This window comes from Hoplias malabaricus, chromosome X2 (genome assembly GCF_029633855.1).
Source record: "Hoplias malabaricus isolate fHopMal1 chromosome X2, fHopMal1.hap1, whole genome shotgun sequence".
Lineage (NCBI taxonomy): Eukaryota > Metazoa > Chordata > Actinopteri > Characiformes > Erythrinidae > Hoplias > Hoplias malabaricus.
In genome coordinates this window covers 31,728,562-31,741,499 of record NC_089819.1, presented here as the reverse complement: position 1 = coordinate 31,741,499, position 12,938 = coordinate 31,728,562, and the positions used below count along the sequence as shown (strand labels likewise).

Here is a 12,938-nt window from a genome sequence, read left to right as displayed (position 1 = left end):
TTAATATATTTGGGGGGAAAAAGCCATATAAGATGGAGCTTGAACAAATGTCCTAAATTTTTGTATTTAATCTTATTTTTTCAATAAGCAACAGCAATTCTCTGTAGACTATGGATGTTTTTGTTCTCACTTCAAATATCAGAAAAACCTCTAATTTGACTATAGGGCATATGCATACAACTATATCTTAAAGATTACAGCTGTTCCATAACCCATTACACCTGGCCTGTAGAAAATAGATAAGGAAGTAGAAAATATTCACTGGAAAATGGCAGTGTAATTTAGCCCTAAGCCCAGCTCCCTTAAATGCATGGCTGCTCATGTAACAGCAACTATTACCTATAAAGTAGTAGCTTTAACACAATGGTCCAGTGCACTACATTACACCAATCTTTTATAATGGCACTACTGTGCCCAGCAGTTCCCAGTGGTTTGGGTTTTAGGCACTGGAGACTTCAATATGAAGATGTCAGACACTTAGTACAATTTTCTCCTCCACAGACCCGATCAGAAGTTTTCCGAGCACATTAAAGATGATAAGACTGATGATTTTCAGAAACGTTACATCTTGAAGAGGGACAACCTCAGTCTGGACCAGGAGGATGGCAGGGTAAGCACCACTGATATACCTTACTAATGTTTTGGCCCTGAAATGTATGCCTAACAATGGTTGCTAGGTAGGTGGGCATGATTAACCAATATTCTTAAATATTTTATTTAACATGTTGTATGATAATCGCAGCAGTTTTTACAGACGTTCAGTGTTTGTTATATTAACCTCACACCTGGTGAAATGTATCATGACCGCATGTTGCAAAGTGTAAAAACACAATGTAGTATCAAGCCATTAAGTGTTAAAATGAGCACAATGAACAATCTATTCACGAGCTCCTGTCCTGGTTTAAACTGACTTAAAAATTATGCTTTGTAAATATCAAGCCACACGTGATCTGCTGAGTCATTTGTGTCTCAACGTGGCTTTAATTGAAGAAATGGCAAAATATACTATGGTGCGCTGTGACGAGCGGAGGACTTGAACATTGTATGGAGTTGCTGAGTGCCGCCATTATTGCAGTGTTGTTCGTACTGCATGACAAAATTTGCACCGTACCTGCAGGAATTGCTGTGTTTAGGGGTGCTTTATACACTCTTAGTGTTCAGTACATATCAAATCAAATCAAATTTATTTATATAGCGCTTTTCACAACTGATGTTGTCACAAAGCAGCTTCACAGAATTCCAGTAAGACAAAAATTTGACATGAAATGTAAAAACAAATGTAAAACCCTCAAGTGAGCAAGCCAGGGGCGACAGTGGCAAGGAAAAACTCCCCCAGCTGAGGAAGAAACCTTGGGAGGAACCAAGGCTCACAAGGGGTGACCCATCCTCCTCTGGTCAATCTACTGGTGATGATAGTTAGTAGTCCATGAGAACTTCAGTGTAGGGACAGCTTCAAGGCACTTGGTGGTTGCTGGAGCGTGGGCAGCTGGTCTGAAGCGTGGAGGAGGGTCTCGACAGTCATCCATCAGTGTCCAGACAGACAGGTGGGCAGTTGTTTACTCGGAAAAATGTAAAGGGATGGAATTAGTTTTGAACTGTTTTGTGTTTGTAAAGTAGAAAATATGAAAATTTCCAGAGTGTGGCTAATGACTCCGGCAGATCTGACTATGACAGCTTTAACTAAAAGGAGAGAACCAGGAGGACACACAGACACGGGAGCATCCTGAAACACTGGCATCCCTCCGCTCCACCGTCAACAAACCCGAGTGATCGCGAGTCTCAGTTTACTATAATTCCCTGTGTCCATGGACCCCCCGGATCTGCCGCCTTTATCTATGGGGGAGTATTACCTACCAAAAGATAAACTAAACAAATGTGTTTTTAGCCTAGATTTGAAGATTGCGACTGTGTCTGAGTCCCAAACATTTTCTGGAAGATCATTCCAGAGTCTGGGGGCTTTATAAGAAAAGGCTCTTCCCCCAGCTGAGGCCTTCTGAATTCTGGGAACAATTAAAAATCCAGTATTCTGTGATCTGAGTGAACGTGGAGGCTCATAATAGGAAATTGTATCTTGAAGATATTCAGGAGCAAGCCCATGTAGAGCTTTATATGTTAATAACAAAATTTTGTAGTCAATGCGGAATTTAACAGGCAGCCAATGAAGTGATGATAAAACTGGGCTGATATGTTCAAATTTTCTAGTTTTAGTGAGGACCCTAGCTGCAGCATTTTGAACTAGTTGAAGTTTTCTTAAAATGCTGCTGGTGCATCCTGACAGTAGTGCGTTACAGTAGTCAAGCCTTGAAGTAATAAAGGCATGCACTAATGTTTCTGCGTCCTGAAGGGATAAGGCATTTCTAATCTTAGCAATATTGCGAAGATGTAAAAAAGCTGTCCTAGTGATACTACCTATGTGTTGATCAAATGATAAATCCGGGTCAATTATGACACCAAGATTTTTTGCTGCTGAACCAGGTTTAATTGGAGAGTCAGCGAGATTTTAAATTAAATCTGATGATTTATTTCTTGCCACTTTTGGACCCAAAAGCAGGACCTCTGTTTTGTTGCTGTTTAGAAGGAGGAAGTTACGCAACATCCAGCCTTTCACGTCTTTTACACAGTCCTCTATTTTCTTTAATCTGTTTGTGTCATCGGGCTTGGCTGAAATATACAATTGTGTGTCGTCTGCGTAACAGTGAAAGTTAATGTCATGGTTTCTTATAACTGTGCCTAGCGGTAACATGTATAATGTAAAAAATAATGGTCCTAAAATAGAGCCTTGTGGAATTCCAAATCTTACTTTAGAACAATTTGAATTTAGATTGTTTACTTTTACGAATTGATAACGTTCCGTTAAGTAAGATTTGAACCATAATAGGGCTGTCCCTGTGATTCCAACCATGTTTTCTAACCTTTCTATGAGAATATTGTGGTCTATTTTATCGAAGGCTGCGCTTAGGTCAAGAAGCACCAACAGGGATACGTGGCCTTGATCAGAGGCAAGAAGAAGATCATTTGTTATCTTGACTAGAGCTGTCTCTGTACTATGATGTTGCCTGAATCCAGATTGGAATTTTTCATATATATGATTCTTATGTAGATATGAACTAATTTGTTGGGCCACAGCTCTTTCTAAGATCTTGGACAGAAATGGCAAATTAGAAATAGGCCTGTAATTAGACAGTGTACTAGCATCAAGATTTGGTTTCTTGATCATAGGTTTAATAACTGCTAGTTTAAAAGCTTTGGGTACATGGCCCAGACTAAGGGATGAGTTTACTATAGTTAAAAGAGGATCAATAATAGCTGGTAGTACTTCTTTGAGCAACTTTGTGGGAATTGCATCAAGTGTGCAAGTTGTATAGTTTGCGGAGGTGATAATCTTCTCTAGTTCTGATTGTGGGAGTGGGTAAAAAGTTTCAAGTCTTTCTTTTACAGTTATATTATGTTTTATATCATTCACATCGGGTGGCAGCCAGGATGGATTTGATCCTGTGGCTTGAGTTTGTTGTCTAATATTCTCAATTTTATTATTAAAAAAGTCCATAAAATCTTTACTGGTGAGAGTTGCTGGAATTAGTTGTTCAGAACCTGCTTGATTTTTTGTAATTCTAGAAAACACACTAAACAGTGCTCTCGGATTATTTTTATTATTGGAGATCAGCGAGGCCAGATATGCTGAGCGAGCTTTAGTGAGGGCATTTCTATACTCTATAAGGCTGTCCTTCCAGGCAGAATGGAACACTTCAAGCTTGGTTGATCGCCATTTCCGTTCTAGTTTTCGTAATGTTTGTTTTAAAGTACGGGTCTTATCATTATACCATGGTGCGAGCTTTTTCTGTCTTATACTTTTATGTTTAAGTGGTGCTACCTTTTCTAAAGTAGATCGACAGGTATTTTCTAGGTAATCAGTTAGTACATCTAGGTCCATTGGGTCTGATGGAGTTGGAACTGGGGTCGATAGTTCTGGTAGGTTTTCTATAAATTGTAGGGAGGTAGATGGTTATATTATACGCCTTGTAGAATAGCGAGGGTTCCTACATATATTATGGCTAAAACGTAGCTCATATGAAATTAAGTAATGATCGGAGATTGCTGAGGATTGCGGTAAGATATTAATTTTGTCAATGTTAAGACCTAGTGTCAGAACTAAGTCTAAAGTGTGGCTGCAGTAGTGTGTAGGCCCTGTTACATTTTGAGTAATATCAATAGAGTCTAAGATTGAGGTAAATGCCTTTTTTAGTGGGTCACTTTCCTTCTCAAAATGGAGATTGAAATCTCCTACAATTATAACTTTATGATTGCACACCACTAGGTTTGTAGCAAAATCGCTGAATTCTTTCAGAAATTCTAAGTATTTAGTATCTGGTGGTCTGTAAATGTTGCATAATAAAAATGTGTCCTTTTTGTGGCCGGATTTGTAATAATAGTGGAGAGAACCTCAAAAGAAGAAAAGGTGTCACATTGTTTAAGACTAATTTCTAGGGTATTTTGGTAAATTACACATACTCCACCTCCTTTGCCTGATATTCTTGGGCTATGTGCATAATTATAGCCTAGGGGGGTGGCTTCATTTAGTGCTAAATATTCATTTGGTTTAACCCACGTTTCCGTGAGACAGAAAACATTGAATTTATGATCACTTATAATATCATTTACGATGAGTGCTTTTGAGTTTAGTGATCTTATGTTGAGTAACCCAAATTTTAGTTCTGAGGTGTTGCTGCTAGGTGTTGTGTATGATTTAATATTGATTAGGTTGCTGAAACAGGCTGATTTTGTTTTTCTACTTTTACATTTAGTTCGGGGGAAAGACACAGTCTCAATACAGTTGAACCTGGGTGACGCCTCAAGACAGTTCGCAGACGGTCGGTTTAGCCTGTCTGTCTGCGGCCTGGTCCCGGCTCTGGATTGTCAGCAGCTATCTACACTACTCTGCTGACTAACTAAAAGACTATGTGCTATGCTGCAAGAAAGTAAGGCAGCACCCTCCCACATGGGGTGGATACCATCCCTACCTATAAGACCAGGCTTGCCCTCAAAACGAAACCAATTGTCTATAAAGCCCACTTGATTTTCGGAACACCACTTGGACATCCAGCAGTTTAACGCCCAAAGTCTGCTGTAAGCTTCGTCGCCACGCCGCATTGGTATGGGGCCAGAGCAGATTACGGCATCGGACATCTTCTGGGCCAGTTTAATCACCTCTGTAATATTACCCTTAGTTACCTCTACATGAATGACTACCCTCGAATATCTCCTATTAGCTAACAGTCTAAGGTTGCCACTAATATCCGGCGCTCTGGCTCCCGATAAACAGCTAACTGTTACTGCCGGTGTTGTGCCGAATTCAGCACCCCCGCCGCGAGATGCATCCCCCATATATTTAGTCCTAAGGGAGGTTAATCGGCGTTTTATGACAAAACGGGCAAAATATCATGTTCATTTCCGTCAAAATAAAAATAAATCGCCTTTTCCCCAGTAGAAACACTCTAGATATTGAGATGTTAAAAAGAAAAGGTCGCTTGTAAATAATAAAATGATATAATCTACAGGCACCACTGCTTTTTCTGAAGTCAGCTTCGACTTATTCTAAAACAAACGTGTACGTTCATTTTCTGACCACAATGAAACTCCTACACGTCCTGTCGCAATTTTTATGGAATATTTAAACACTGGAAATAAATAGGAATATAGGACAAAAGCAGCGAATTGTAAATAAAATTACCACTTCATTACTGTACTTGCTAAATGTTATATCCATGAAAATGTACACATGCTGCCACTGCCTGAACATAACTGAAATATTAATAGTTGAATTAGAAAGAAATTTTAATTCTGGCTACATTTCTGTTATAACCATGAAACTTATACAGGTATTTTATATTGATCCTATAGGTGTACTGACAAAAGCAAACCATATTTGTGTGTACAGAAAGACAGTTACAGGGGGATGCTCTTTAAGGCAGTCCATCTGCCTGAAAAGGCACCCCCTCTTAAAAATGCTGTGTGTTTTAAAGTAAAAAGAAATAAGCACTTGATTCAAATAAGATATTTTAAAAGTACAACCACACATTTATTTTATAATATAAATTCATAATATTATATATTAAATATATTATAAATTTCATAATATAATATATTATGAAAGAAAATATATTATTTAAACTGCACATGCAAATAAACATTAGAATCTAGAAACAAGTTCAAGCAAACTTGTAGCATAATAATATATTATTATGGCAATTATTTTAATGACAATATATACAAAAGCATGTTAATAAATAAAAAACAAATATTAAAACTATTATAACAATCAAACATTTTTTAAATGATCTTAAAGTACTTTTATCTGAAAATGAACACAATACTGTATACATACCTTACATTGGCAAATAAACCAACTGTAAAAGATTCAAGTATATTTAACCAAAAAAACATGAGATGTTAGAAAGAAGAACACCCCTATTTGCATGCTGGACACATGTAGTCTCTATGCAGTGTAGCCAGAATTAAGCAGGGGTGCCTTTTCATGCAGATGGACTGCCTTAAAAAGCACCCCATCATAACTCTCTTTCTGTACACACAAATATGGTTTGCTTTTGTCAGTACACCTATAGGATCAATATAAAATACCTGTATAAGTTTCATGGTTATAACAGAAATGTAGCCAGAATTAAAATTTCTTTCTAATTCAACTATTAATATTGCAGTTATGTTCAGGCAGTGGCAGCATGTGTACATTTTCATGGATATAACATTTAGCAAGTACAGTAATGAAGTGGTAATTTTATTTACAATTCGCTGCTTTTGTCCTATATTCCTATTTATTTCCAGTGTTTAAATATTCCATACAAATTGCGACAGGACGTGTAGGAGTTTCATTGTGGTCAGAAAATGAACGTACACGTTTGTTTTAGAATAAGTCGAAGCTGACTTCAGAAAAAGCAGTGGTGCCTGTAGATTATATCATTTTATTATTTACAAGCGACCTTTTCTTTTTTACATCTCAATATCTAGAGTGTTTCTACTGGGGAAAAGGCGATTTATTTTTATTTTGACGGAAATGAACATGATATTTTGCCCGTTTTGTCATAAAACGCCGATTAACCTCCCTTAGGACTAAATATATGGGGGATGCATCTCGCGGCGGGGGTGCTGAATTCGGCACAACACCGGCGCCCCTAAAGGAGTAGCTAATTTCACGTGTCGAAAAATAGAGTCTCCTATAACCAGAGCACTCTTAACAGGCTCCTCAGCGGGTGCTTCGCTGAGCAGGGCAAACCTGTTTGACACGCGAATTGGAGGAGCATGGTGTCCCGGTGGGCTAGCTTTGGCCTCAGCGTTAGCATCAGCCTTAGCTTTCCGGCTATGACGCCGAGACGTCACCCATTCACCCCGCTGTGAGGGCTCTAACGACGGAGTCGTGGGGGTGCTAACTCTCCCTAAGGCACCCAGAGTTGCTAACACTGAATCTCGCTGTTTATCCCTCAACAATAATAAGCTCCGGATGCGCACTTCTAACTGGTCCACTTTATCCACCAGAGAGCTAACTAGCTGACACTTACTACAAACACAACCACTATCTTTATCGCTAGAGGTGGAAAAGGGGATTAAACTAAACATGCCACACTCTGAGCAGGCAAAACAGCCAGTAGTAGCCATGGAATTGCAGGTACTTACCGCTTTAGTTGATTTTAGTAACTTACACCAAGAACGTTACTCCAGGGTCCGGTGGCAGTTTTAGTGCCTCTGTAATGAATATTCCTGCGGAGACAATCTAAAAGATAGATCTATGGATGGTTAGTAGGTTATAAAAACAGATATAAATATAGAAATAACAATGGAAACGAGTAAACAGGAAAACCCGAGCGATCAAAACAGCTTCCAAACGGGTACAGAAACAGCCAAACGGGTTGCCAGATCACCAAAACCTTAGTGTTACATATGTAACACTAACAGATTTTTACTGTCTATATTATCTTAAAAATATTTCCTATTCTAAACAACTAGAATAGGAGCTTGATCATACATCAGAGCTTGATGATACAGTGTTTTTGGGTTTGCCTAGTGAAACGGGCAGGGTTTTTTTTTTTTTTTTTTTTTAATTTATTTATTTTTTTTATTTAATGAAGTGATAGTTCTTTGGAGCATCAACAATAATATTACCATCCACCGTTAATATCATGGTTTATTGTATTAACGTATACCAGCCCAGGCCTAGTTGTTTGACCTCACGGTTTAGTTTTTGGGAAATTTCTCAATTACTTACCAGCTTAGCATCCTCATATATATTTTTTTATTTTTAAGTTTATATTAGTTGTATAAACTTATATATAATCACAGTAAATAAAAAATAATAATATACATTATTTTTTCAATATATAGTAGGTGTGATTGAGTTTGAAGAACAATTTTTGTTCAGATTCTTCTTGATTGCATGAATTGGTTAAATCAACAGCACACATTATTTAAAATCATTATATATTAACTGGTAAAACTAAGTATTAGATGATAACCTTAAATAATATGGACTGCTACGAGGAGAGATTTGGAAAAAGTTAAACCAACCCATTCACACACACTATCATTCACTCACACTTACTTATTGTCACGTCCTGTATTTGTTTTCCTAGCCATGTGCTCATTTAGCAGATGGCTCTGTTTATTCTTCCTGTCTCCGCCCTGGTCCCACCTTAGCTCCGCCCTCTTGTCAGAGTCTCCTTTGAAGTCCTGCCCTCTCGTTATTGTCCTCAAGTGTTCCCTGTCAGTGCTCTGTGTATATATAGTCCCTTTGTTTCAGTGTTCCCTTGTCGGTTCTTGTGTGTGTGTGTGTCTAGATGTGTTTCTTTGTCTGCTGTCTTACACATTACCACCAGTTCACAGTTATGTTCGTGTTCTAGATTTGTTCCACTGAGTTCTTGTTTGTTTTCTTGCCTCCCTGCTCCTGATTGTTTTCTGTTTGTTGTGTTTGCCTTGGTTTTGTTTAAATAAATCTTCCTTGCGTGTACGTCCACGTCCTCATCCTCCTTCAACTGTGACACTTATTTGGTTTTGTTATATTGGCTATTATTTGTTATAGATATATAGATAGATAATTAAAAACCTACTTATTTAGTTTGGTTTTTAGGTTGTATTACATAATTTTATGGTTTTAGTTCCAGTTATATCTTTTATTATTAATTTATTTTTTTTATTTTGCTACTTTATTTAAATTTAAAGTTGAAATTATTCCAATATTTTTTTTAATATTTAATTATTTTTTCCTGTTTTATTTCTTCCTTATTTTTTATACTGTATTTTTGATCTTTTAGATGTAATTTATTTAAGTTATTGTAATGTTTTATCGATCACTAATAAAACACTTTAAACTTTATAGTACTTTTCAGACAAACTAAATTAAAGTCGTCATTAATGGATTACCATCTTTCAATTGGACAAATGCATTGAAAAAAATGGTAATACAACTTAAGAATCACATTTCCTAAGTTAAAATATTAATGAATCTGGGGATTTGGGGGTTTTATGTAGTGTAAATAAATCAAAGATTCAGAGAATATGAAGAAATGTTTATATGCATGGGATATGGTCTAAAACTAATGTTGGTTTACTGTGGTATTTTAGGGCCATACTGAATTGAAACAAACAAGTTTTCAAAAGCCAACATCTGTGTTATGATTGTGTATTTGTTTAAATTGCATGCGTGAATTGCACACCTGTGAAGGCACCATTAATAATACTGAGCAATACACAGGTTTTAGAGCAACACGTAGCCAACATGCTCCAGACATGTCACACGCTCAGTGCATGATGGTGTGTTATGAAAGAAAAACCACTATAATTTAAATTCTGAAACCTTATAATGCCCAACAATGAGTAAATCGTTCTCTTTCAAATCTACAGGTCTCCTCAGTTCCCAAACACTTAGTTCTATTTAAAGAAGAGGTGACACAACAATGTTAAAGATATTGAAGCTATTACAATTTGGCAAACATATTTAGAAAAACATTATAGGGTTTAAATGATTTTCAGATAATTTTATATGTATACTTTTGATTTTATTTACATTCATGCGTTCAAACAGTTTGAAAAAAGGGCTTGTGTACTAATTTTTGTGCTGGGAAACAGGATTGCTGTGAAATGTTCCTTGTCTGCCTGTTTGTGTATTCATTGATTCATTTATTTGGGTAGCTGCGGATGCGTCTGAAGGACGACAGGAGGAGCAAGTCTATTGAGGAGAGAGAGGAGGAGTACCAAAGAGCGAGGGAACGAATCTTCGCTCAAGACGTTAGTATCACCATTCACTTCAGAAAAGGATCAATATCGCATTCATCAGCTGCTCAACATGCCCTTGAGTCAGATGTGTTCTAACATGGCAAACAGTCTGTGATGGACTATGATTCTCATATTTTTACAGTAATTATACTGTATTACCTTAGGTACAGTTGCACTAAATCACATTAAGTTGTTTCACACCTTTTTATATTACAGATTTATTACATATGTTGCTAGTAATTTAGTTAATTGTAAAGTGTAATTCTGTTCTCTATGATAAATGAGTATTATTGTATTAAAGGCTTAGTTTAAATAATCTAAAATGGCAAATAAAGAAGCTTTATTTCAGTACATTTAAGGCTGTGGTGATGGTCTATATTTTAATTAAAATGTTAATGTAATTTTTTCCACAGGGGCAGGATCATTTTCAGCTTGATAAAAGGTAATTTTAATTATCATTTCTGTGCATACACTTTTGCATTGCAAATCCCTTTAACGTGCATTTACACTTTTCTTGGTAAATTCTGCCCCCACAGAATTGAGGAGGATATAAGCTGCATTAGCACTCAGCAGAGGCGGCAAGTCTTCAGGTAATACATTAATGCTTTTTTTTTTTTTCAGGTTAAAAATGGTGTAATCCCATAAGACTAAGGGCCATGGTTTGTCTGTGAGAGAAAGATAGGTTTGTGTGTTTTTTATTTATTAATATAATGTTTTTTGTTTTTTAAAAGTGATTGTTAATTCTTGTTTTGTGTATTCAGGTTGAGAGATGGCCGTTCGGGGAACAGTCGTCAGAGCAGTTCAGAGAATGAGCTTAAAAGCTGTGAGCCTCGGCCGTGGAGTAGCACCGACTCCGATAGCTCTCACCGGAACCTGAAGCCTGCCATCACCAAAGCCAGCAGCTTCAGCGGTATCAGTCTGCTCATCCGCGGAGACAGCTCAGCCAGCAGCAAGAGCACCAGCAGACTGTCTAAAACAGGTACTGTGACACACACAGTGGCAGTAGGAAAACATGCAAGCTCCCCCATGTCCACACACAAACTCAGATTAGCAAGCAAGAACAGCAGTGTGCTGTCTAACAATAGACATACAAAGAGCTCTAGAATGATGACACACATTTCAAAAAAGGAGTCCCTGTGTCTAAAATGCCTCCCTATTCACTATTCTCTATATTATTCAGTATATAGTGTACTATTATAGGGAGTTCAGGAGTGTTTATTTATGTATTTAACCAAACAACACAGTGGATTATGAGTAATCTGTGATCTGCTAGTGTTAGTACATTGGTTGTACACTTTTTGTGGTGCACTGTGGGATTGTTTCAGTGCACTATTTAGTGAAGAGGGCACAGTTTCTAGTAGGGATAATTATGAATATTTAAATATTAACTTAAGATTTAAAAGATAAAATGGAAAACTGGGATGTTTAGATACATAAATATTATATTTGCCAACGAAGTCAGTCACGTGACACAGCGTGAGAAAACCATGCAGTACATAACTGCTCGGTTCATGCTGCACTCCTCAGGAACCTGGATCTTCTCACCACTTTAAGTGACCAGGAACCCTGGCGGTCAACCACTGTTTACATAACCACAGTTACATACGTTACCAGCATTATGTTTCATATCCCCTGACCGCCAGGGTGGTACCAAAAGTGGATGACGTGCACATTGTAAAATCAGGAGGTGGTGTACGTCAAGGACCACACAGCTGCCACACATCTCCTGCAGGGAAGCACATCAGAGTACAGATCAGGAGTTCACAAAACTCCAGAATGTCCTGTAGTATGGATGGGCTATCTGGTGGCTGACGACCCTATTAACTCCTTTAATGACTTCCACAGGCTAATGGAACAGTCGTTGCTTGGACGTTGCTGTCCCCAATTTGGCAGCAGAGAAGCAAATTAACACCTGATCAGTTTTCCAAATGCTAGCCGTAGCTAACACACATGCTCTAAGGGCATGAAAAGGAATATCTGGCAAAGCATAGAGCAGTGTCCGCGGTCAGTCATGAGCCAGGCATGCTTGGAGGCAGTGCGACATGTCCCATGCAGAGAAACAGTCCATCTGAGAATCCCCAAATAAATTCCATACTAACTGGATTACATCGGGATGCAGTCTCCACAATCCCTGGATAGAAGGTGTGGCAAGAGAGGGTGTTGGAGGTGCCAGCCATGTGCACTGCCCTCAGACAGGAATCTCGGGGAAGCCCATGTCCAAAAACCCTAGGCAATGCTGAAGTGATTCACATATGTTAAATCACCAACACATTAACTGAGCATACTAACATGTGCCTCCCAATGCTGAAGTGATTCACATATGTTAAATCACCAACACATTAACTGAGCATACTAACATGTGCCTCCCTTGAAGTATGGGAAGAAAATGTCCCAGGGCAAGCCATATTGCCAATGGCTCTTAACACGATGTTGCCCTAACACGAGCCTGCCATTCGGGCCAAACTCCCTGGGCTGCTTTGATGACATGCCGCCCCCAGCCGTTATTGCATTTGTTGTAATTACATCCCTTCGGGAGGGGATTCACCCAAACTCAACACCTGACAGAAGGAAGGTAGTTGTGTTCCAGATGCTGAGTTTCTAAAATGTGGACAAGCGTGCGTCAGTGACGCACTGGATTAAGCCTAAATCTGGTGATCCACATC

General features: G+C 38.1%; 1 protein-coding gene across 8 annotated transcripts in view; it reads left to right on the top strand.

Moving 5' to 3' along the window:
• LOC136676343 (R3H domain-containing protein 1-like) overlaps positions 1-12,938 on the top strand; it is a 90,288-nt gene that overhangs the window by 39,904 nt on the left and 37,446 nt on the right. For all 8 annotated transcript variants that reach the window (XM_066653278.1, XM_066653274.1, XM_066653276.1 and 5 more), the window contains 5 exons: positions 502-610; positions 10,192-10,287; positions 10,689-10,717; positions 10,812-10,865; positions 11,037-11,254. In XM_066653278.1, coding sequence (XP_066509375.1) covers positions 502-610; positions 10,192-10,287; positions 10,689-10,717; positions 10,812-10,865; positions 11,037-11,254 — 506 coding nt within the window. The remainder of the gene's footprint in view (positions 1-501; positions 611-10,191; positions 10,288-10,688; positions 10,718-10,811; positions 10,866-11,036; positions 11,255-12,938) is intronic.